Source organism: Strix uralensis, chromosome 7, assembly GCF_047716275.1.
Source record: "Strix uralensis isolate ZFMK-TIS-50842 chromosome 7, bStrUra1, whole genome shotgun sequence".
NCBI classification, from domain to species: domain Eukaryota; kingdom Metazoa; phylum Chordata; class Aves; order Strigiformes; family Strigidae; genus Strix; species Strix uralensis.
The window spans coordinates 33,991,815-34,018,927 of NC_133978.1; the positions used below are offsets into that span (position 1 = coordinate 33,991,815).

The window sequence follows — 27,113 nt, forward strand, 5'->3', positions numbered from 1 at the left end:
TCCCTGAAATAACTCTGTTTGGACAGATGGACTTCATAAGTAGTACTAATGTGTTGATGATACACATATACCTGTGTATGCTCACCATCTGATATGGGTCAGCACATTAACAGGACACTATTCCTCTACTGTGCAGACTCATGGATCATCAAGATATATATCATACTCATATCTGATGTAATTGCAAGTAGAGGCTTGTAATGCCAGGTCATTCTGGGGGTCTGGCTCCTTTCAGCACTAGCAAGCTGATTCTTCTCACATAAACACTCACATAAGTGGGATACTTCTGCATACTATGATTTAAGTTGACCCCATCATACCTGATGCAGACGTTGAGGGGCAAATGCTTCTGCTGTATTGCCCAACTAGGAAACAGTTTGCTTAAAATATGTGGAGCGGTTCAAGATGGTAATGAAATTTGGCTTGTGAGTAGATTGAACAGCATGCTAGCAGTAGTGCCTCATTGTCTGTTTTCTACCATTAAATATATTTGGAGATTTTGACTGTTATAAGGATTTTGAAGGTTGCCTTGAGAAGTTACACCATTGAAATTCCCCAGACTGCTTACAGTGGTTTTACATAATACACTGAAGTTATTACATAATAAAATGTAGTGCTTATCTATAAAATAAAAAAAAAAATCATTTTTATCTTTGAGATTTATGGATGCTAAAAATAGTAAGATCACCTACTCTACCTTTTCAAAAATGTGCAAAAACAGGTACTTGTTTGCCATAGCAGCAAAAGCAACTATAATACTGTCATTAATACTGTCCCATGCCAAGTACAGACTTCATGAAATGTGGCATACTAGTATCTGTACAACTTCTTCTTTCAAGCTCTTTCATAAGCCTCTTGCATCTAGTCCAGGGCTGTTTTCAGTTTTGAAACACAGAATGTTGTTTAAGACTTTGTCGCAAAGAAGGAAATGATGTCATTGTACCTATTCTTTTTTTCCCACACATTGGATGTCTGCATCAAAGATGGAAATTTAAACATGCATATTTTGATTGACTTGTGAAACCTAACAGTGTTGCATATGTGTCCCTCTAAGCACTACATATCGCTCTTCCTTCTAAAATTGTGAGAAACAGCTTTTTGTCATGTTCATATCTGCCTTTTTTCCTTAGCTGCTCTGTCTCGCACCTTCCTTCCTTTTGCTTTTTCAGAAAAAGTTCTGCGTCCTGTTTGTGGTATATTTCTGACTTTTGTGGAGTATATTGACTTTTACTAGCAGTTCACTGCCCTTAAGTCTATTACACTGATCTTGCACTTTGACACTTTCATTAGTTCTCTATAATATCCTAAGTGTCCTCCTGGTCCTACTGCTTCTCATGCATGTTGCCTGTTTCTTGATAGAGGAAAACCACCAGATCTGCTTAATATGTTTATGAAACTGTATTCACTTTGTACATCTGCACATAAAAATCTTTATCTCATGTCCTGTGAGAATGATATTCACTTGCTGATTGTGTTGTTCAGAAAATTGACTATATTTATATTTAGTAATGGAAATATTCCCAGGAAAAGCTGTTAAATTTACAATTTTACCTTCCAGTTTTTACCGAAAAATTAAAAGGTTTTAGGGGAGAGATTTAATTTAATTGCCACACCTTTACAAGGTGTCATTTTTCTTGAAGTAGTACCATGGAAGAGTAATCAAAGAATTGGCCTGTTCCTCTGGGAGGAGCCATCCTATGAAAGCAAAACCTTTTTGTACCTTGTGACAAATAGTAAATGACTGAAGAGGGCTGACCAGTTGCAACAAAAGGCAAAGTTTCCTTTACTGAGGAAGACCAAAGAGAGCCTGAATTTTAGAGTAAAAAAGTTTATCAGTTGTTTTTTTGCTCTTCAGAAATGGAGCAAAATATTGGTTGATAAAGTGACAGAGAGCGTTAATGTATTGAGAGTAATTATTTCTAAAGATGGCAAAATATCAAGTCCACATCATGGTCATAAAGCTGTTTTATTTTTGCAGGTACCTGTAGGCACATTCAAAAAGTGTGATCGCATTGAAACCCTCAAAGTACTGGAATGTCTCCTGCTTCCAGCCTTCTTTAAGCAATGTGCTTGAGGAGGAGGAGGGTGAGCTGGGTTTGGATATATACCATGCCACTTACATTTGTGATTGGCTCAAGTACTGATAGACTTATAGGCTGAAAAATATTTTTGTGCAAATGTAGGTTATTACTGGACAATATGTTGGCTTCTTTTTGATATTTAAAATGTGAAAGAATTTTGAAGGTTTTCCCTTCTCTGTTTTTTTTTACCATTTATTTTTTTTTTCAACCCTCTTCTCTTATTTTCTCCCTCAACTCACCCTGTTCCTTGGGAAACAATGGAAAATGCTTGCACTAATTATCAAGACATGTTGGTTTTGATTCTTTATATCGAAATAACTCTTCCCGTTTCATGGTTCCACACCTAACTCCACTTCAGATCTAAACAGCAGTCCTGAAAGGCGCGCTTCAGCAATTAGCAAGAAATGGCTTCCTTCTCCCCTTTCATTGTCTTACAGTAAAAAATCGTCTACAGTAAAAATTGAAGTAATCACTGCAGATAGGGTAGCTGTAATAATATGCTCCACTGGTTGTCTACAATGATGGCCTATAATCCTTCAGTTTATAGAAATGTTAACTGCCCACACTAAAAGTCTGCAAATAAAGTAACTTATTCCCATATTACTTAAGGAAAGTATTTTGAAGGCTTGAAATGGAGCAGTAATATAATATTAAACTTTACTTGAAAAATGTTGATTGAGAGAAAATGTTTTCTTTTCAAAACCAAAGAAGTTCTTGGAAAAAAAAATTGAAAAAACCCACTTTCCTTATAAAATTGCAGCTCTTACTCTGGATCTTCACATTAAGCTTGTTAAAATACCTACTCTTTTACTGTAACAAACAGCAGGCATATGGGAGGGCAGAATAAATTGAGAACACTTAATCAATTGGGATCAAGAACACCAGGCAATAGCACATGAATGTAATACTGTATTGGTCAGAATATGGTCTCTGATGTGTCTTTTCAAGTGAAGTGCATGTGATTTTCTTGTTTGGAGAGACTGTGATGGGAAGAGGCACAGCTGAAGTATTCCTGCATCCAGCCTGTATTGTATTTTTAAAAGCCTCAGTGCTTTCAAAAGCAACAAGGGGGACGTGTTCCTACGAGGGGAATGTGTTCCTTCTGTAACTGTGATCAACCACGCCTTTACCTCCACTAGCAGTCTCTGAATTTCTTATGTGTTGGTCTCCTCACATGTAATATGTATGATAAAGCCCCAGCTGACGTTAAGTAACCTAAATACAGCCCAAATTGGTATGTGGTTTAAAAGTATTTCATGTCTGAGTGTGGCAACATAAACTAAATGTTGTAGAACCCATGAAGGTATGATAAAGAGCATCTTCCTGAGAGATATAGGGGACTAAAGGATGCTTCAACAGTCCTCCACTGTTAAATATTTTTACACAGTGCCTTATCAACAAGAATCATTGTCTTTTTGTAATGCTTGCACTGCTTCCAGAAAGTTAACATCCTCTTTTGTGATGGGAGACCTTGGATGTTACACTAATACCAATAATAATAATCATAGCAATCAGCCTACATTTGAGGAATTCAAAGAATAGTCAAGCAGGAAATGTATGAAGTGGTAGAAGGAATTACAAATAGAATCAAATTTATCTTTGAGGAAAAAAAGAAAATTTAAGACTAAGGAGTACCCAGTGGTAAGATATGGGAGTACCTTCAGAGAAATACTAGCAAATCTCTTAGATTAATAATTTGCAGATAGACTAGGCAAACTAGACAAGATTATACTGTTAACCTGAAAAATCCAGGGGGAGGAGAGAGGTACGTTATTTAATAACAATTTCAGAAATTCTAAGATAAACTACGGTAATATTTTCATTCTACAGTGCATATTCAGAAGATCACTGCAGTTCATAAGTCGATCTATATACCACTATATCAAGATCAGTACTGAAAAAAATCTAAGTAAATCAGACATAAGTGAGAAGCTTTATACATAACGTGATTTACTCATACTTTGGTGTGTAAACATTATAAATATCCTACAGCAATATAGAACTTCAGTAACAGATGGGCTGTCATATTTCTGAATTTCATTTGGTTTGGTAGCTTAAGTTATAACCTTAATATTGTGTTAATATGAATTACCTATTGGATTCACATCTACATTGAACTAATGAGATTTTCAGGCAAGCAATGTTTAAATTGGATTTAAGGGAAATAAGTGCTGGGAATAAGGGAATACAACAGAGAACATTATTGCAGAATAGTCACTAGTACTTTGAATTTTATTTTAAACATTAAATAACCAGCGCACAACAAGCTTCATGATTAGAAAGTAATAGAACAAATAACGTGGTTTAGTTGGAAAATTGTAATCTGTATATAATATCACTAAAGAGTACATAATTTTCGAAAACGATCTGTATACTTAAGGATTTTGACTATGTCATCATGAGGTGTTAAAAGTGAGTATTAGTTCAGGTATTGTAAATGAGCAGATGGTGGTTACTTGTGCTCTAAAATTCACTTTAAAGCATCTCTCAAGCCGTTTTGTGAATATGCTTCATGACTGAGTGAAACTAAATGTGAGTTTGTACTAAAGTTTTTTTTGTGCTTTACTGTTCGTATGTATTTATTGGCCTAGATAGACATTCTGTTATGCTATGGCATTGCCTTTGGCTCTGTTTCATACTGTGATGTAGATGCCTTCTCCTAGAACTGCTTCTCTGGTTCTTTTTGCTTTTTAGTAGCTGTTCTTACAGACCAGAAAAATAGAGTACCTTTTTATAATAAGCTCACTGATGGGCATCTCATCCAATAAAGGCAACAAACACATCCCTAAACAGCAGTGTTCTTCAGCAGGAATGAAGCTGGTCCTGTGTGAGAGTGAAAATTCATTTTGACAATTGCATTGTTTCAGGACTTTAAAAAAAAAAAAAAAAAGCTGGTTGTCTTCCCTCCTGACTGCAGTAGGTTGATGCCCTGTCACTGTCATCATTCCAGTACCAACAACTGTGTAACTTACTGTCATATTGCCCCTTTAGATGTGCTTCATCGTACACCAGGAGAATATTAGAAAGGAAAGCAACCAAAATTGATATGTAAACCATACATTTACTATCTAAGGGCAATCCATTTTTGCTACTATGCATGAATTAATCTTCTGTGTTAGAGAGAGACAAGAGTTGTTAGGGTTGGACAAGATGACCTCCAGAGGTCCCTTCCAACCTCAGCTATTCTGTGGTTCTGTGAGTAAAAAGCGGTCTTGAATTAGGACTTATTTTTAATTATTACCTTGAAATTAAGTTAGTAGAGACAGCTTTATGGATAAGCTGATGAATTGGATGAGGATTTTGGGCAGTTTATTAAATAAGATATCAATATTATGTCCTAATTAAAAGTACTATGCAGAGGGAAAAGAAGATTTGTGTTCAAAATGCCTAACTTTGAAAGGAAGGCCTCAGTTTTCACCATACCCAAGTAAAAATTCCTTCTGTGTTTACTCCTTTTCTTGTTTACTAAGATACCGAAGGAGTAATATTATTTCTGGTTTTATGTCACTGTTTGACAAAATGGTTTCGTGTAGATTCTGTAAATTTTATGCTGGCTATGTTGCATACAGGTTTGCAGTTAAATCTGTAAAAAAGCATGATTGAAACTTTTGACAAATCACTCTTGTGTTTTGTGACTATGGGTCTATGGCTCCTATTTTTGTTTCATTTAATCCAGATAAAACAAAGCAAAGCATATTCTTGCACGTTCAGTCAATGATGTGTAAATTACTTTACACCTCTATCTTGTGCCATTTTTTATATTCTGTTTGATTATTTTGCTTGCTTTAACTTGCATAAGATGAAAGAATTTAGTGAGAGCATATCCCTTAACTATCTAAGAAATAGAGATTTAGTTTAGTTATTTAAGCTCTTCTTGGGCTCTGTACAGGGAAGTGACATTTTCAAAGTACTGTTTGACCCACTCAAAGTTAGTGGTGTAGGGCAGGTGGGGTGATTGGTGCTCTACAGATGCATTTTGTACTCTCTGCAACTAATAAGGGGATCTAGACAAAGACCTTAAATTCAGCTTTTTTCTTGGAGGGATCGACCTGCTGTGTATTTCAGTTTTGACTTCTGGTTTGTTGATATTTTGACATATGTTTGAGATGCTCTTTTGTCTGTTTTACAGTCAGTTAAAAACTACACCAAATGTCATGTGAGGAATGAGCAGATCTGCAATAAGCTGACCAGCTGCAAAAGCTGCTCGCTACACCTGAACTGCCAGTGGGACCAGCGGCAGCAGGAGTGCCAGGCACTACCTGGTAAGGGCTGTGGGGCGGCGATGCTGCTTTTTATGGTCGATTTCAAAACCGAGTACATCTCCTCTGTTGTTGCCAAAGAATATTTGTTCATGGAATAGTCCTGGATTCTTTTTACTCATGCTGACCCTGCCTGCCTGTGGCTGTACAGGTGAACACAGATGTAATTACATCACTGATTGGTATATCAAGGCTACCTTTAACCTTGTTAGGAGAGATAATAATTAAAGGCATAATGGCATATACCTCTCTCTGCACAAGCCAGTGATAAGTTCTAGCCTGTGGGGGTCACTGAGTACAGAGCTGAATTGCATACTGAGTCCTTTACTGTTACGTATTCACTGACACTGTTACTTTTGCTAGCTGGGGTTTTATCTTATAAATTATACTTCAATTATACTTCAGTTTTCCTGTGTAGATAGGGCCTAAAATCTAGTTTCTTGATTATCTAAAAGCAGTGAATATTAAAGTGCTAATATAAAATATTCTCAGAAGGTGACTGTTAACATTCTGAAATAATATTTACTCTGTAATTCATATTCATAGCTACATATATGCACTTAGATATCAGAACCTTTTCCATTTGATCTTTATGTCCAGATGAAAGTAATGAACTCGTGTTTTTTCACAGATTATTCATTAAATAACTTTAATCAATTTATTCTGTGCAGTTTAAAACTGCATTTGTAAAGATTAACTATAACAGTTGCTCTGAATTACTTATCTTTTAATAGTGATCTGAATCTGAGTAATGCTGAATACGTTGAAGAGGAAATATTTTCTAAGATGACATCTGAATTTCCTGTCACTCTGCAGTTGTATTTAGGCAAATCTAAATGCAAAGATAGGATGATAAAGCAAACATAGGGTAAAGTTGTGATCTCTTAGTTCTAGGACAATTTTCTTCAGATTTTGAAATTTACATAAAATTTAGGTAAAGTGATTGCTTAAAGCACTACTAATTATGTACATAACCTAATCTTTAATATTAAATTGTTCTCTAATCTGAATACAGGGAAGAAATAGTGTTATAATGATATTGTTATGCTGAAACTTAGTGTATACCTTACAAATATTTTATAAACTGTTAAAAATTTCCTTTGATAAAAATACACTATTCAATATGATACTACTTGGTGTTTTAGAACTTGTGACGTGAAAAGGGAAATTACATGTGGGATGTATTTTGAATTATGATCTCAGGAAGATAAAATTCAGACACCCTTAGATTTTTTAAAGTTTGTTCAAATCAGCATTAATTGTGTTTTTTACACTAGCTCATCTGTGTGGGGAAGGATGGAGTCATATTGGAGATGCCTGCCTCCGCATAAATTCTAGTCGTGAAAGCTATGACAATGCCAAACTGTATTGCTACAATTTAAGTGGGAATCTTGCCTCATTAACAACCTCAAAAGAAGTGGAATTTGTTCTGGATGAAATACAGAAGTATACACTTCAGGTAACTTGAGTAACTGTAATTGATGCTGATGTGAATTAAATTTGCTTTGAGAAATCTATTTTAGGGACTCGTCCAAAGAGAGGAAAGTTTATGCCTTCAAAGAAGTATAGCATGGTGCTAAAGACTGATATAAGCGGTGTGTAGGATATTAAGGAAATCTCATGTTTAAAGCTAATGACACAGCACTTCCCAAGTGTTTTTCCTTAAAAGATTTAACTGCTACAGGTTACTGTTTACTTTCAAGATGTGACTCAAGAGAATGGCTCTAACACTGATCTCGGAAACCCTAGTCTTTTTCAATACACTCTGACAGCAGGAATCAAAACAAGACAAAATAATTTTCACTGTAACAGAGAAAATCCTGACTTTCACATCAGTGTCTATAAAAGTGCTCGCAGGATTGGGTTTGGGTGGTAAGTAGCTAGGCTGCAAACAGTTGAGAACAGGAAGGTACTAAAGATGTATACTTCTCCAGAAAACCCTAGCTCCCTACATAACTGGTATGTGGGATCAAAGGGTCACAGAGAAGCTGTACTGGTATGTGAAGCATGTAGAAATTCCTTGCACAGCAGTACCAGAATGAGCCAGGAGCTAATTAGCTTTCTGTGATAATGGTGGGGGAGGGAGAGGGCTGAAAACTCTTACATGCCTCTGGCAAATACAGGAAGCTGCCATCAGAATATTCCTCAGGAAAGTGATCCGTATTAATTTGTTAACTGTGGGACAAGAGAAGGGAAGCTGAAGATTAATTACCTGTCCATGGGTGGTCAGGTTCAGCTTTTTAGCATTTAAATGTTCAAATGCTGATTGCTGTGTTTAAGCTGTTGGAAAGCCCACCCACATCATTGGTACATGTATATGAAACATATCTACGCTCAAAAGATGTCAAACCCTACGGTGTATGCTTAGACAGGATGTCCTAGCAGAATAAGATTCCATTACAAGCAAATCAGTTCATTTTAGCAAAGGACTTTTTTAAAAGTCTGTATTTTGGTTTGTAGAACATGTAGCATTTCTTCATCTGTATAAAACCCCCAAATTTTAAGTAGCTTAGGATTTTACATTTACAGGAGAATGAAGGATGATTATGATCAATAATTAAAGCTTATATCAAGCTAGTACGTGATTTGCAAAGCTGTTATGTTGCAGATGAACTGAGATGCCTACAAGGGAAACAGCAGTTAAGGATTGCCTTTGTGTTATACTAAGTCTGAAAGCAAGAGTTTGGGGACATATACTGTGAATCAAAATATTCTGCATTATCCTTTTTCGTGTTCCATTTCAAAGAAGGAGATGTAAACATAGGTTATGTACTTAAGTTTTTTGTGTTTTTTCCCAATAAATGAAGGACCTGAACAGAGCAAAATTTTTTTTACTAGAAAGACATGTATTTTCTATTACATGCTAATAAAAGAGAGAGAGAAGTAATTCTTTTATGTCAGAAGATCTCCCTCGATATTGTACTTACTGCAGCCTTGAAACACATTCTGTCTGTCCACTGTTTGATATGAGATAGTTGAAAATGTAATTGAAATGAAAATAACAAAATCACAAATGGCAATGATTTCTCTAGTTACTTATTTTGCTGCCTTTTTCTCCTGTTCCATGATTCCTATTAAAATACTGTAGGGGAGGCCTTGAAATCTAATAGTGTGTGATAGAATATTGATATGACTGATATTACCTGACTGGCTTGAGGTGTAGATGAGAAATAGCTTTTTATTTTAGTGTTTGGAAGCTAGATTTTTCTTACATTTCAGAGCTTAGAACATCTACAAGGTGACATCCTGCTGAGCATATCTTTATTTAAATGAAGTATGTCCTGAGCCAATGTGGTGATGTAAATTTGAGATACCTCACATACAGTTTATGCAACTGTAGACAAATGTATGCACTTTAAAAGTATATCTTGGATTAAATGATCATTTAGTTATCAGAATCTCTAATGAAGTCCTACCATGATTCATCCTGGTGTTTTCAGTGGCATTTAGGAAAAAAAAAATATTTTTTTTCATTTGTATCTGTCTGTCCAGTTACATTTATTCTGTGTGAGACAGCCTACATGTCTTATCAGGTGTGACAGAGGCTCTCTGAAACTTCTTGATTTTCTTTTGTCTGCCTTGTTCTCTCAAACTGCAATCATAATGATTTAAGGAGTGAGATTTCATTTTAGATGGCTTGTTTTTGTAACAGGTGGTGGTGTGGAGTTCACAGATGAGTCAGAGCAACTGTAAGGTGAACACTATGCCTTTCATCTGTATTATCTATGGTGGAGTTTGACTTGTGTGGTTAATATCAAAGGCTTTAAAATCTTTTGCATATGTGAAACAAAACCTTTCAGGATTAGTGTATGTGTCAGCAACATTTGGAAATAAGAATATGGATCTGTTTTTGTCTGCTCTATTTGATAATCTTATACTGAGAAAAGAAAAACAACTTTGGTAACTGTTGTGCATTTTACAAACTGTTAAAATAGTGTCAGGAAATATTACAGCCTGGAAGGATTTAAGAATTCTTTATTGTTCATAGAAACAACGTGGGACTTTGTGGATTGTTTTCTAATACACAAGTCCTTGTTCTAAGATGAATTTAGGTCTATTTCTTCATGTTTAGAATAATACAAAACATTGATGCTTTGGAAAGATTCAGAGGGAAGAGGTTGCCATTGTCTCCACACCCTATGCAGATCTCATTGTGTATCAATACTTTCTCTTAATTCCAATACTAAATTGGAAATTAATAGATTACCTCCTTTTAAAGGATAAAGAGATGGTTCATTTGATACTAAAGGGACAAAACAAAGACCTTTGTAGTATGAAGTCATCACACTGTTGAATTTGCAGATGTATTCTAAAACTATCACCAGTAATTAAAGTCTAATTTGTATTTTTCCTTGAAAATAAATTAAATTCTTTAAGAGAACGCAAAAATAAACACGATGGATAGGCTGCAGATTCCCGTACTAAAGCAAAATGACGCTTTATGTTTTTTCTTCTATGCTGTTTTATTGACCTAGTAAGCAGAATTTTATGAAAGGGAAGATTTGGGTTTTTCTGCAAAGTAGATTAAACAGCAATATGAGGTTAATTAATTGTTCCTGCTAGTATTCAAATGTTGTATATTCATTTAAAACTGCAACTAGTTCTCTTGGGATTTTGCTCACAACTGTGGGATTTAACTAAAAATAATAATTTCCTTGTTAGTATGCAATAAATTCTGAGAAGATTTAGTTTTGGTGTAGTAAGCATAAAGAAAGATGAATACAGTTTCAAACAATGTGTTTCATTATATAAACTGTTTGCAACTTTTCCCTTGTCTCACTCTTCTCAGAGCTAAGCGTCCTTTATAAATTACACTTGAGTGTAGGTTGCAGTTAATTAGTGAGCTTTGCATGGCAATGTTATTCCATGGTAGCTCAAAGTATTCTCAGAAGGCTGTATGTTTTTGTGGTTTTATCATATGTTTGGTTGTAGTGAAGCTGACAGCTTTTCTGAATTAGTCTCTTCAGTTTCTAGAAGTCCCACTTTACTATTCTGGTTTTGTATGTCTAATAATTTATTTCAGCACTTTGTCTCTGTATTAGAGTTGTTACATTGAATGTCCTTTAGTTCACCTCTAGTTAAACTGTCTTCCTACTTTCAGGCTGTGGGGAGCTCAACTTGCTTTGGATGCCTGTGAGGAGAACCCGAATTTCCAGAAAAATTGTCCCCTACAAAGACCAAAACTTGAGAGTATCTAACCCCAAATCCCACTGGAATACTGGCTATAATATCTGTAGATGGAAATTGGGGAAGTTGTAGTCTTTTCAGTTTGTCAAATTTTACATGTTTGTTTTTTTAAACCAATGACATGACAGCATCATTTGAAAAGAGTGGGAGAAATAAGTGTATTTATGACCTAATGCAGAACTCCTACTACAAGTTACATCTAGATTTCATCATTTGTGTCTAATAGATACTGAGACACTTAAAAATCCTGAAGATTTCTTCCACTGCTTATAATGTGTCATTCACTAGGTAAATATTTATAAAATGTGCAGACATCTAGCATAGTTAGAACTGATGCATAGTTAAAGAATAGAAACCAAGCAATGAGGTGGTAAAAAGAATGGATGGTTTCTCTTCATATATATCTTATTTTCAGTAAGCAGTTTTTTTGTTCATAATGTTGCAGAAAAGAGCCAAACTAACTGCAAGCCCTTCTCAAAATTGTGAGTGATGTGTAAGTGTGAGGACTAAGGGACCACTGTATCTTCAAAGTTTAATTGTGTGTTTCTTGATAGGGCAACTATTTTCCTAGAAATCAAGAAGTTCAAATGATTCTTGAAAAGTTTGTTGGTTTGGTAGTAGCATATTGTGATGCGCATATTAGAAAATGAGTCAGAAATGTATCATACACTTCCAGGACAATTTAATATCCAAAATGAAAGGAATTTAAATAAAGGTGGGGATAAATTTCTGAAAGAGATACATAATTCCTTAGCAATTTACATAATTAAGAAACAGAGGAGAATTTTGAGCCTCAGTAGTAATTGGCTATTCATTAAAGGTAGACTTGCTCACTTCACTCATCTGCAGATTATTCAGCCCTCATTAAATTAGTGCTGAGGCAGTAGTAGTGCCTGAAAAAATGTGTCATGACTATAAATGATCACATTCACTGTAGATTTCAAAGAAACTTAGTCTGACTTAAATTTTCTAAGTAAACTGTAGATTTAACTTGAAGTGTCAGCTCTCTAGTTAAGGTTACACAATTTTCCTTTCTAACATAGGTCTATAATTACTACTTAAAAGAAAATTAAAATTGGGTGATTTAAAATGAGAAGAGCCCATTTTTGAAGTTATTAGAGATCAGTGTTTAATACATTCCTGTAACGGCTAAAAACTTGCCTTATGTTCAATTAAATAAGACTGTAGATGTGAGTACACAATGACATTCTATTGGTATGCATCAATTGGTTGCAATTTTCCTCTTCTGTCATGAAAATAAAGGTCTGTCTAGCAATTTGCCTCAGAATTTAATAATTCCTAAATCTTTTCTAACGACATAAAGGTTGATTTCTCACTTAAAAGGGTTTTTGGCAACTTGTTATCAGTGTTATAAAAGATCGTTCTATAAAACCAGATAAACTGTGACTACGTGCATTTCAAGCCCAAGTATATGGCTTCTAAGATGGGCTGTGAGTTCTAAAAACTTGGCCTGGAAGGAGATGAGAAGAGAAGCATATTGTAGAGAATAGTTCTAAATTTTAAGCAGTATAGTGGGATAAAGCTATAGAATGGTTCTCAAGACATATTTGATTGCATTCTCCAGTGCAATGTTAGTAAGGCCCATTACAAGCTTTCCCAAGATGGATTTGGCCACCTACTTTTAACTCTTAATGATTTTAAACGGGAACAAAAATGTTCAATGCTGATGTCCAAAGTAATGATAAATCATTAGTTAAAAAGATAATGGTGTTTAAAAGTGAAAAAATTTAAGGCATAAATAGAAGATCATTTGCTAGATACAGTTGAGAATCTTGGTTAAGAGATTGAAAGTTAAGATTATGGTTCAAAGAAAATGGTTAGTCCTATGTCTATGCAAAGCAGAAGCTTTTCCATTACTTATTAATAGCAGTTGTAACAAGTAATAAGGCTCAAGTATTAGGGAAGTGAAGACATCAAATAAAGAAGTATTTTGCTAGCTAATGTGTAAAAATATGAAGTGTTGTTATTTTAATTACTAAATTTTTCCAACTGTTATTTTCTTTTGCTTGATTGAAAAAATACTTTATTAAAACAAACATGACAATTAACTTCTGCTAGCTTGAAAATAATTTCAATTGAAATAATTTTAGGTTTTATAATGTCAACAAAGAAGTATGCCGATCTTATTGTTTTTCTTGTTATTGCTTTTCTTGAAAGCTAGAGCATTGCAGAGTGTACTTCGCATTAAGAAATTCTTACACCTTCTCTAGAGACAGCAAACGCTCCCTTTTCTATTTCAGAGCAATGAAGGAGGAGGCAGGTCCAATAAAATCTGCTAGGGGGCAAGAGTGGGTCCTGCTGAGCTTAGACAGTGAAGGTCTCCAGTTGACCTTGTTGCGCCTTTATCAGTGAGCACATGATGATCATGCATTTGGCATTAAAGGAAAATTCTAGTAATAGTAGGAACCACATGGATTTGGAGTTGTCATTCACTTCTCTCGCCAGTGGACTGACAACTCCAACTAGTGTGGACTACTTTAAAGCACCCAGGAAAATTGTGACACACACTAGATATTATAATAGTCAGCTTGAAGAATAGCATGGTCAAATCACTTGGAAAAAGCTTCAGTACATTTCCACTCACCTGCTGTCTGGGTCCCTAGTCATAAGCTAAGCAGCCCTGCTGTGGTAAGACAAAGGTGTCTTGAAGGAGAATGATTTCCTGAACTAGGTCACGTCATTGTTTCCTGACAAGTTCTTGAATGTGGATGTGTTCACATGTGCATGCATTCGCATGTGTGTTGGAGCTTTTCCTCCTTCCTCAAATAGAAAAGGAACTGATTCTGACTGAGTTGCAGGTTTCTCTTCAGCTCTGAATCTAAACAACTTACTAAGTGCCAAGTACAGTGAGGATAGGATAGGTTTCTCGATTGTGGTTTTTGGACATCTTGAAAGTATACATTCATCAAGGCCTTGAAAAAGAAAGAATAAGTCTTCAGAACTCTCTGAGGAGTAACTTTCTTTCCACTTACATGTTGAGCAAAGATCATCTGACCTTCCAATAAAGAAGCTGGTATTCTTGAGAAGAAGAAAATAGACATATTTGGGGTTGATTTCATGTCAGCAATGTTTTTCTGAAGTGAAGATTTGATTTCACCCACCTGGTTTGATGATAACATTTTTTCAAGAGGCCTGGAAACTAGAATCTTACATCAGTGAGTTTCTGGGTACGGAGAACAGGCTGTCTGGTTTCCTTCCTGTCTGATCCTCTTCAGAAACATCTTTGGCAAGATATTCAAAGTAAAGGAATCAGTTTCCTACATTCATTTTGCATTAAATGAAACAACCATAGAGTTCAAGAGAAGGTTGGTCAATTCATTATTTCTTAAGCCTGAAGAAGAAACTGGATTGGCATTTTCATTCCGGCACCTTTGAAGTCCCTCAGCTGCTTCAAGTACTTTGAGACTCCCAGCTATTATGACTGAACCTTTCATCAGTTTGAGAGATAAGGACTAGATTAATTCTTTTTTTGTGAAGAAATTAGTTTGATAGTCACAGCACATTGGTGGCTGCAGGTGTCAGAGGTGGAACTTCCTGAATTCTCTATTCACTGTTTGTTTTTTCCTATTGGCTTTCATGCAGTGCAGCAGCAGTTATTTTTGCTGATAAGCTTTTCTGGTATCAACACTCAATCTCTGCTATCGCCAGCAGTCTTCAGCTGTAGGCCACCACATCATGGAATTAATGCTACATAATTGAATATGTGCTTTAAGCATGTCCTTGGAGCATTTTGGTGGCCTATTTCTCAGCTGTTTACCATATTTTAATCAGACATTAAAAAAAATGGTTTGGATAATGTTTTTGGCATCCTAACAACATGCACAGAGCAGCATAAGTGAGCCTGCAAGGCGGTAGCTTCAGTGGTGTGTATTTGATAGCATACTAATCAGCATTCAGGTCTGTATTTTGATGTGTTACACTAGCAAAGAGCCAAAGATGGTACATATGGAACTTGAATTGTCCAACATGAAGACTGTAAGTTGTCCAGATATTACAGCTATTAAGAGTGATGATGACTACAATATGTCTTGCCTTTGCTAGAAGTCTTTCATTTCAGGGTTGCTGCTTTTATCTCCTAAGGCTCCTCTGGCTTTCATGATCCTCCCTGGGACTTTGTCATCATTAAAGGGGTTCTGAGACACTCTCTTACTCAAAGAATAATTTCTTTCCAAATGTCACTGCCGCACTGTCAGTTTTCATTATTGGCCTGACATGCTTTTCACCATAGCTGGAATAGGGTCTCTGTTTTCAATATACTCGTGCTGAGGCCAAATCATTTGGCAGTGCAATCGAAACACTCAGTAATATGTTGAAGGTTCTCTTGGCTAGAATTTCTCAGCCCCAAAGTAGGCATTTAGGGTTGTTTTAGGTCTGTGTTTGTCAGCAATTTATCCTGTCTAAGCCCCTGACATTTTTTTATACGTGCCTGGTGTGCACGCTTAGCGTTCTACAGAGAGATGTCTAGAGACACAGATAAATATCTAAGGTTTTGTGACGCATGTGGACTGCACACACATACAGCAATCTAGGCAACTAAATAATAAAAAAGACAACAGATGTATTATCTTTGCAGATGCCCAAGTTCCGCTTTTGTTGCTTGCATCATGTTCTTTCTAGTATCCAGAATGTGGGAGCTCTTACAGACACCTGGAAAGTTGGTCACCTGGGGTAGCAATAAAGTTACAAAGTAAATACAGAATTTTTTCTGGATGTTCTTGTTGCTGTTCAGGAGTCTTCCAGAGTGCATCACTGCTTATGGAATGGAAAGTTTCTTAGTCATTTGCTGGTTTATTTAAGTTTGTTATTGTATCTGTAAGTCTGTTAGTTGCTGTAGCAATTTTTGTTTGATCCTGCTTCCAACTGATAGGACAGAAGAAGAGAGCATAGCGACTACATTTTAGGGAGATTGGGAATACAGATTACCTATCTAATGATTTTTTAAAAAGTAATTACCACTGGTATTTCTGAAGCAAAACTAATAATCCTTCATATTTCAGTTTGATCTAATGAGGCAGGAAAAAATAGGAATGCTCTGAGCAGTTGTAGATTTAAGAGCTCTGAAAAATTTTTCAGCCATGGATTTAAACCTGAGTAGCCAAAGAAAGATGTGAGATCAAAGATGAAAGATCTCTCTGAGAGATGAAGGTAGTGACTCTTGGTTCACTTGTGAAATGATACATAGATCTTGAACTGCAGCAGGTACCCTTTAGGTATATTATAGTGTTTTACTTACCTTGGCCTGTAAATTAAATCAGCTGAGAGCCTAATTCACAATCAGACCAACATCTCTGCTTTGGAGTTGACAGCATCTGACCTTTGCCTGGTGCAGACAGCTGTGTTGTTTGGTGCTCTGGTATTCACCTACCACCACATACCTGTCACAGCCCATAGACTCTCTATATCTCTGTTCCTTACGTTTAAACCAGAGTTAGAGAAAACTGTGTTCTTGGAGATTACATGAAGAAATGTGTTTTGTTTTGGTATCTTGATATTTTTACAGTGATGGGAGCAAGAAATGTATGTAGATTTATCCTGGAACAAAGGCCTTTATGTCTCAAAATTTGCTTTTTCTCTTGCTGATTGTATAATGATGAAATTATAAAAATGAGTAGAATTTGTAGTGCAATTTTACGATACCTCCTAAATATTTTTTGAGAATTAATGCTTTTTATCTTTTCTAGACTAGTTTTTTATAGCTTATAAATCAATAACAAAAGTGTATTCAATGTGTATTTAATGGCACTGGAGTTGTGGATGTGCAACTTTCTGTCTCTGAATTACCGAAATGTGTTGATCAGTATCATCAGTACAGATCTTAGAGGATGGAATATTTGTCCTGTTTCTTCCAGAATTGTGATTTCCATGAATTGCTTTTAACTTATGTATATTTTATTATCCACACTGGGCTAGCAATTAGTAATCAATATAGTAGGCACTGGGGGGGAAAAAAAATCATTACAACCGTTTGGTTTGGTTTCTGACTCTGTATCAAATAATATTAATTGACTTTAACAGAACAGAGATTTTTAGTAGAACAGAAGCATATAGGGGGTGGGGTTTTGGTTTTTTTTGGAGGGGGGCATTCAGCGAGATAGAACAATTAAGATAAAAACTGTTATGGACAATGACTGAGATGGTAAAGTGAGAAAAGAACATGGTGAATTCTCAAAATGCGAAATTGTTGCTGCTGAGCTATTCTTTGAAATGTTTTAACAAAAAAAAAAAAGCCCAAACCATTTTAACTAATCATCTCACATTTGTTTCGTTCTGATTCATAGAAAATTTCACCTTGGGTAGGTTTACGCAAGATCAACATCTCCTACTGGGGATGGGATGACATGTCTCCTTTTACAAATACAACTCTGCAGTGGCTTCCTGGAGAGCCAAATGACTCTGGCTTCTGTGCGTATCTAGAAAGAGCAGAGGTGGCAGGTCTGAAAGCGAATCCATGCACTGCAATGGCAGATGGTCTTGTGTGTGAAAAACCTGTTGGTAAGCAATCTCTTATACTCAGTTACTGTTACTGTCATGATTAGCAAGCTGTTTGGGTTTTCATTTGGCTAAGAGGGAATTTTGGACAATTTGGATTAAATAATTACAAAAAAACTTACTTTTGTATTTTTGAAAAATATGGCACATTAATCTAGAAAACAAATAATATTCCTAAAGCAGCAAAAGTTTTTTTGCGAATTAGTTTACATGGCTTACTTTGCATTACACCAGAAGTCTTATAAATTGCCTCTAAATCAGTAGTACTCAGTGACAACAGTGATTCTAGCATGAAAGTGTCTGTGGACATGTTCAACAAGGCTGATGTTTACTTTTTGAATCTTGCTGAACATCAGTGAACACTTTAATAGTCTAAAAGACTGACAAAATCAACGTTCTTGTTTCTATCTTTTAGGTGTGTTTGTGTATGAAGATTACTGTGGCAAATAGATGCTTGACAGTTCAAATCAGCATTTTCATGCTGATTGTCCTATGTTTCTCTTCATAGCTGTGAGGTTGAGCACATGAAGTTCTTTAAATTTTCCCTTCAGATTTATTTTATGCATTGTCTGGTCAAAACTGGACAATAGCTGCATTGTTGTTGTGTTGGGAACACTGCCTATCAATCTGATGGTTTTACAGTGAAATTGTCAGAGTTGATAATTTGTGTAACCAAAGCATGATCTTACCAATCCTTTATTCTCTTATAAGCAATTCCAAATAGTAATGTAATCGCAAAATGTATGTTGTACACTTGTTGCTACTGCCATCTGTATTTCCTAAAAATATAATCTTTCACAGTGTTCTTAATTTTCAGTTAATAATTATTTACTGGATGTTTCTCAGAATAGTAAAATATATAGTCACAATGAAGAGACATCTTGAAATGCAAAGGATATGCTAGGCAGAACACAAATGACATCACTAAGAGGCAGTATTTTAGAATTAGATCAACATTATATGCATTTGTTATGTGTGTCTTGTTTTAGGGTTTTTTTGATCTTGAGGGGCTTCAAAGACTAGAAGTCAAAGTACTTCAGCTGTATGAGAATATTTTTACAGTTCAGCTGATTTTTGTCAGTTTTTTCTTTGTATTTTTTTATTAGTTGCAAACCACAGCTTGATTATGTGCATAGCAGGTCAAATCCAAGAACATCCTTGTTTAAGTGATTTGACGTACTATATTAGCAGATGAAGAATGGCTTGACAACTTGGCTGATATCGAATACGAATCAATAATATACAAAAACATGGCAATACATAGGAAGGCTTAATCCCGATGTTTCACAAGGTGCTTCTGTATGGAAAATATAGTGCTATGTAAATTTTTGTGTTCCTACCTAAAGAATTCCTATACTTTTGTTCTTGTATGCTACTTTCAAAGCAAAAATCAGGAGTTAGGGCATACAAGTTGTTTTTGTGTCTTATGACTTTTGAGATGACTTGCACCATTAACCTAGTCAGAATGTGGTCTCTAGTAGAGAACAACAAAACAAAAAACCAAACCCCCAAACTCCCCCAAACAGACAAAAAATCTGTTTTGCATTGAACAATTTTCCTTTTGTTACTTTCCCTTTAGGTTGTAGTGACTATATACACTGTAAGGCAAAATTTTGGGGGATAAGTATGTCATAAGTAGAATATTTGTTTCTTATACACTGTTAAACTAACGATGACGATAGACCCAGAATTATTCTGTACTTGTTATAGAAGTTTGAGACGTATTTTGTCATGTATGTGTGAGTAACTAAGCTGACATTACCAGGCAATGAATATTAAATTTGTTATGTCTATAGATAAAACTGCTGTGAAATGTTTATGGACTATGTGAAATTACATGGACTCTTAGAGCTATAGTATGACTCATACTGAGTATTACTTAAAATTTTTATAAAATATTGTATTTATGTACTGCAAACATAAGTTTGGATGAAATTATTTATATCTAATTAAGGAAGCAACCACTTTCACTTTAACAAGGATTTTTCTAATGGAACATACAATTAAAGAAAAAGGAGATTAAACTTGTATTCAAAATTATAAATGTTTGTGGTTTTTTTCCAGTCAGTCCCAACCAGAATGCCAGACCCTGCAAAAAGCCATGCTCCCTGCGAACAACATGTTCTAACTGCACAAGTAATGGTATGGAATGTATGTGGTGTAGCAGTACAAAACGATGTGTTGACTCAAACGCCTATATAATCTCCTTCCCATATGGACAATGTCTAGAATGGCAAACTGCCACATGTTCCCGTGAGTATCTTAATGAACAAATTCATCCTATTAAATATACTGTTCTACTGTTTTCCACTCAAAAGAGCATCTATATGAATAAGATACAGCACATTCACTAAAGACAAAAATAATTTCAGATGAGTGGCCTTACATAGCTACTAATGTGAGCAGTCTATACTGTGTATGTATTTTTCTAGATCCAAATAAAATACTTGAAATTATTTTCTGATGAAACATATTTAGCCTTTTGAAACAGTAAAAGGTGTTTATTGTTTTCAGATAAAGAAAAAATACCATGATTGTTTTATGACCAGTGTTAGTGTGTCAAACAACAACCATGAACTGGAACAGAATACTGTTAAAATTAGATAAATAATATATAGAACTTAGACTTATACAACATCAAGTTATTAAAAAAGGAGATAAGCTGAATTCAGAGGTTTTAAGATTCTGATTTATTTTGTCAGATTCGAAGAAGTCCATTTTCCTAACACACAAAGATAAAAACAATGTTATAATAATGATAGTCTTGAGAATATTGTAACACAGATGCAAAACAAATGGTCTTGGTCTTCCTTAGATTCTTCTCACTTGCAAATACTGACTGTTAGCTCTTGCAGATTGTTTATTCTCTTAATGGAAATAGAAGGAATTCCGTTAGGCCATCAGGCAGGTAAAGGAGGTGATGAAAAGTTTTGTCCTGTGTGATCAGACTGGGTCAGGCTATATTAATGTTCAAGGTTGCTCATTTCATCCTTTTGAGATAAAAGGGAAGAGATTTCTTACTTTGTCAAGCAGCAAAGGTACTCCCCAGGTGTCACCTTTGGAAGGAGATTTCATCAGAAACTGATACAATGCCTCTCTAGGACCTACTCAATGTAGCTTTCAGTGTAGCATTTGGCTAAAGCTGCTTCTTCCCAAGTCTGTAGTGACTGGACCTTGTTACACTCAGCACCGTGCAGTTCCAGTGTATATCAGTGCCATTATTCATGTAGATGATGGAGCAATCTACCTGGTACCTTAGATTCTTATCTCAGTCATGGTTTATTTAGAACGGTTCCTCAGTTTCCATCCTACAGTAGACTGATTCTTAGTATTTTTACTGTCCTTGAAGATGTGATTAAAATATTTTCTACCTGTAAAGGACTCCAATCCAGTGGGACCCAAACTTAATATGTAGGACTTCTGAAGTGTACTGTTGAACTCTCATTATTGTTTTTCTCCGTGAGAGTGTTTTTCTAGTTACTTCTGACTTTCTTTCCCTCTCCACAAGGGTCTTTTGATATCAGCACCACTGGAACATTTTATTTCTGGACATTTTGTATCAGGATTAATGATGTTGACAAGAAGAAGCAACATGCTTCAGGGTCATAATTAGATCATGATTCCATTTAGTAGATTATGGATACAAATACAGAAAAATAGGAAAGGTAGTTATTTGCTTTCACCTAAGCCTCAGGAAAATATTAAGTAAAGTAAGGTCCTGCCATAACTGTCATAGGAACCATTGATGTATTCTAATCTTAGGAGAGTAGCGTGGCTATATGTACCAGGCTGCTACATCCATCTGGGTTAAAGGAAAATAAGGCATAGGAGAATTTTCCTTTCAGGTAAAACTGTCCAAGAGCCTGTATTCCTCTTAAATGAGATTGCTTCTTCATCCTTAGTAATCATAGAGTATAATGAAGCAGTACAATGTTGACCTGTTCTGGTAAACTTGTATGCTTAGTTAGTAAATTTCAGCTCATTGGTTGGATATAGTGTCCTGGTTGCAGCTGAGCGAAATTGAGAGGTTCCACTCATGCAGAAGCCATCTGAGTGTCCTCAAAAAAAAAAAAAAATCCCCACAAACATTTGAACTACTTACTTTTTAAAAAGAAACTCAGGCTTCCTGGCAGGATATTCCTGAAATTCATGTATGCTTTTAAAATTTATTTCTTGTGTCTACAAAGTTAATGTGAAAAGAGGCTGGGACCTATATTGATCAGTGTTCAAATGATTCTGATGTTAATTTGATTCAGTGTTGACAGAGTTAGTTTAAAAAAACTTAAGGCATGGCACAAAAAGCTCAATAAACTTGTGAACCTTAATGGTGTTCCTGAAGATACTAAATTGTTAATTTCTGATTAATAAGAAATGGCAGTAACTTCAGAATATGAATTTTATTTGGTTCTAAACAGGTTTAAAATATGAGGAAGACCATTTCATGGGAAATTAAATTATTTTAGAAGAGTAGAGTATAAAAGATCTAGAGGGACACTTGATTTTTTTCATATGCAAACTAAAACAATAAAACCCGGTTTAGTCCATCAGATGAGACTGATATAGTTCAGTTAAATGGGATTGAATTTTGTCTTCTATCTTAAGAATCCTTTTTTTTTGGAAAGATGTGTTGTATGCTAGCTTGTTTCAAAAGTTCTGTATAAGAGATTGAGTCATATTTGTAGATGAATGCTCAACGTGCAATCCCAGGATCCTTTGTACCCAAATAAATTTTTTGTTTGAATTTGAATTATCACAGTTTTTGGACTATTATTATCACTCTTATTTGGATTATTGACCTTGTTTTGAATTCTAGAGTCTTTCTGTTGGAAGGGCTGTTCATGTCAGTAAAATCAGTAATATATGCATTCCATAGTATATATTAATAATAAGCACAGAATATATATATTTTATCATGGGATTTAATCAAAATGTGTAGTATAATTGTTCTGCTTCATTATCTTTGTTTATTTGAAATCTTTGTTGCATTGTGGTGTAACAAACACTTGCTGTGTATTTTGTAATCTTTGATGAAGTACAACTTTTAAAGAAAACAAAGATATTTTTAATATTGTTACTGAAATTTTTTAATTTGCACAAGGAAATAGAAATGCAAAATTCTTTCTTCATCAGCTGTTGTAAAATCCTAGCATCTTATTTAAGGAAAAACACAATCCAAACACCCCAAACCATAACCAAAATGCAAACAAAAAACCCTCTTACGTTAATATTTTATTCCATGTAATAAAGCTCAAAACTGCTCTGGACTGAGGACCTGTGGACAGTGTTTGGAACAGCCTGGGTGCGGATGGTGTAACGATCCCAGTAACACTGGAAAAGGGCAATGTTTGGAAGGATCATCAAGAGGCCCAATGAAACCTGTTGGCATGCACTCTAATGAAATGGTGCTTGATGCTAGTCTTTGTCCAAAAGAAAAAAATTATGAATGGTCTTTTATCCAGTGTCCAGGTAAGGTTGGCTTCCATTCTTTCTTATATATGAAATAGAGATGTTTTTTAACGTCTGTTTAAGCACGCCAAATTAACATAATTATTTCAAGTAATACAAATACCATTTGGATGAGAGATTTGTTTTATATTTCCTAAATATATAGTCTCTGTCTACTGAACACAAATGTGCTTTCTGTCATGCAAGTTCATATGTGAAATTCAATGCAAATAGTTTAACCAAAAATGCCATTTATTTGTAAATAAGTTTTCATCCATCCTATCCTTCTACTTTTTCAAATCCAGCTATATGAATTTGCTTTGGCTCTTGCTTTCTTCTGGCTTTCTTGCGGAAATAATCTATAGGCAACTGCTGATGGCCAGGAGCAGGGCTTCCTGCACCCCCCCTGCTCACACAAAAGTCCAGCTGACTCTGAGAATGGGGGGCTGCCAGATGTCTGAGCTGTGCCTCCAGTCTACCATTTGGATATTTTGAGTAAATAGAATGTATGCTTTTCTAATCTTAAAGAGAACATCTGATGTCTAAATTTAAGCCATATTAATCTGATTATAGTATTTTAATTTTTAAATTCACTGGAAGAGCAAGATGTCAGGTACTTTAAGACAGTGGAAGCTGAGCTGGTACAGCCTCCTGTATGGAAATACTCAAATCCTGAAAGCAATGTGTGAAAAACAGTGGTGTAATAGTGCAGGCAAGTGAAAAGCACACTGGGGAGTTTGACAGAACTCCAGTGGTAATTTACAATAAATAATACAGTTTAAAAGACTGCTTGAAAACTTTTTTTAGAATAAATGGTGTAATTATGCTAAAGTTATTTTCCCAGCAAGTGTTCCTACTGCTGATAAATTTGGAAGCTGGAGCTTCCCTAGGATCCAAACTTTTATGGGTACATGCAGCTATGTTTGTTTGCTCTCCTGGTTACTTTTTTCATCAGCGTACTCTACGTGTGTGTGTGTATGTATGTATGCATATATATGTGTGTTTACACATATATATTTATTTAAGTATGTGTATCACTATATTATTTATAAAGCAGAATCTCTGAATCTCTGGAGAAAGTTTTATTTTGGTAACTTTTTTTTTTTAAATACATAGGTGGAGAGTAAATTTTTTTTAAGTTTTAGGACAATGAAGCGAAATGTAAAACCAAGTGAACACTGTCAAATGTTCTATATTAAAACCAAAAACATCCAAACCATGTAATACTATTTCCTGAACAAAGAAGCCTCTAGTAAATTTCTGGAAACAATAGAATGACATTACATTACATGGAAACTTCAGTACTTAGTCTGTATGTTAAAATTGAGGTGTGTTAAGTGCATTGTTAGACTTTCACTGCAATACATAGTATATACCACTAGTGAGATTGTAATGAATATATATATATATTGCTTGTCTAAAATGTTTGAGCTAAAAGATTTCATCACCTTATTTGTTTAATATTTATTCTTCATGGATAAAATTCTGTATTCATTGTATATTCTGACAAAGAATTCACCAAATTTCCACTTCAGCTTAAAAACCCATTAGTTTTGTGAGTTTGAAGCACATCCTACAGAAGTCATAGGATTAAAAATTTCAGTTGATGTGAAATTTCACTTTAATTGGTATAGGCTATAAGTTTTGTTCCTAAGCTTTTGTTTTAATTTTCTTAAAATATTATCTGTAATGGATTATCATAACACAGTTTATTCTTAGCACAGCAACATTTGGTGTACTTGAAATAAGATAGAATTGATACTAAGTCATAGAAGCCTACTGAAGAGTTTGTAGTTTGGATGAAAATAAAAATAAATAGGTTATAACATGTAGTTTGAACGTTATTCTGCCATGTTGATAAATAGTTGGTTAAACCATTTGTGTCCATTCATTAGTTTTCATTGTAGATCATATCCATGCTCTTTATAGTGCCTCTGGGCAATTGTGTTGGTGCTAAGTATTTTAAATTCATTCTTATTTTCTGCCTGTTCAAATCTTTAGTATTCAGCAGGTAGCATTAAAAAATGTTTCTTTTTGTGACTGGTCATTTTGAAATCAATAATTCCCAAAGCAGCTGTCATAGTATTTCTTTTGATATGAATATATTTCTATTTTTTTCATCAGATTTCTTTTTAGCTGATCTATTATTATAAATAAAATGGCAAATGTCTTCTATTTAAAAAAAAAAAAAAGAAGAAAACGAAATAGTGTTGGCATGTCCTCTCATGAGAAGAGCAGTTTAGGTAGAATGCAGGCTCAAGTTTGTCTTTAAAGCTTAAATTTCTCCTCTGAAAAGCAGTGTGAATTGATTCTAACTAGTTTATTTAAAACTAGATGAAGTATCTTTACACTAGATCCAGAAGGTAATGCAGACATCCTTTTAATATATTTTCCTAGTATTAAATGTTTTCTTAAAACTATAATTATCAACAATTGTCAGTACCACCATCCATTTCAACACAGAGTTCAAAAGCAAATTAGACATAAAATTGCTTATCTCCAGGGCAGCTTCACTGAAGATTTAGCTACATTTATATGTGTGAGGAAAATCACTCTACTGCTACCAGTGATGTACATTAAAATCACTTGAAGAAAAAATTGCTTTCTAAAATTTAACTCCTAGTTCTTACTTAAATGATTATTACAGTCTCTCATTATTTTAATTATTATTTTAATTTTTTAGTCTGTGTCTCCAGTTTGATTGCACTTGTCTGTATCACAGAAAGTTGTTGAATTGGGCAATTCTTCTAGATTTTCACTTTCTTCAATGAGATACATGTTTTTTAGGAAAATCAGCAAATACTAGTTGGATTTGATGATCTTAAAGGTCTTTTCCAACCTAAATGAGTCTATGATTCTGTAGTACAATTTTTAACTGGTGTGCCATGTACATTGTAGATTATATTAATTCTTATTCTATATGTATATATTCTAATTTGATTTAATATCTCTTCCATTTTCTTTGTTTTAACAAAATGTAAGAATTAAGAGCTGTCATATATGACCAGTTAATGTTATGACTTGCAGCAAACTAAAATTCACAATAAAAATTTGATTAAGGTTGCTTTCATTATCCTTTAAATAACAGAAAAATTAAGAAATACAAAACTAAGCATTAGGAAGAACAGAAAATTTATAAATCAATGACCCACTGGTTAGAAAATATCAGAATGGAACATTTTCTTTACATTATGATAGTCTTAATCAGGCAATCTACTTTAATAGAACACCTATTTAATGCACTATCTGTTTTTACTTTTGGTTTATTGGGCTGCATTTTTTTTAACATTTGCTTTAAGTAATTTAATGTGTAAGACATAAACAAAACCCAGAATGGAGCTGCAATTTACGCTATTTTCATGTAGCTTTTTCCGAGAAAGGCAGCAAATTGCAGAATGGCAAACTGCCTGGAGGAAGACACCACAAGGTTGTCTAAAAGTCAAGTATTAGGAAGAATAAAACTTGTAAATGCTAAAGAGATTTAGTCAAGACAGTGAGAAAGCTTCTTTCCCAGTAGTACAGAAATGTTTGATACTTGTTTACATGATTCTATAGGCATCGCTACAGAAGAAGGAAGAGATTGTAAACTTGTGAGGATTAATGGTTTATGAGCCAAACCTGCCTGTAAATG

The 27,113-nt window shown here is 34.7% G+C and overlaps 1 protein-coding gene across 5 annotated transcripts in view; it reads left to right on the forward strand.

Moving 5' to 3' along the window:
* Positions 1–27,113, forward strand: part of ATRNL1 (attractin like 1) — a 576,314-nt gene that overhangs the window by 110,010 nt on the left and 439,191 nt on the right. For all 5 annotated transcript variants that reach the window (XM_074875364.1, XM_074875362.1, XM_074875365.1 and 2 more), the window contains exons 14-18: positions 6,211–6,343; positions 7,618–7,799; positions 17,827–18,040; positions 20,102–20,290; positions 23,285–23,503. In XM_074875364.1, the coding sequence (XP_074731465.1) occupies positions 6,211–6,343; positions 7,618–7,799; positions 17,827–18,040; positions 20,102–20,290; positions 23,285–23,503 (937 nt within the window). The remainder of the gene's footprint in view (positions 1–6,210; positions 6,344–7,617; positions 7,800–17,826; positions 18,041–20,101; positions 20,291–23,284; positions 23,504–27,113) is intronic.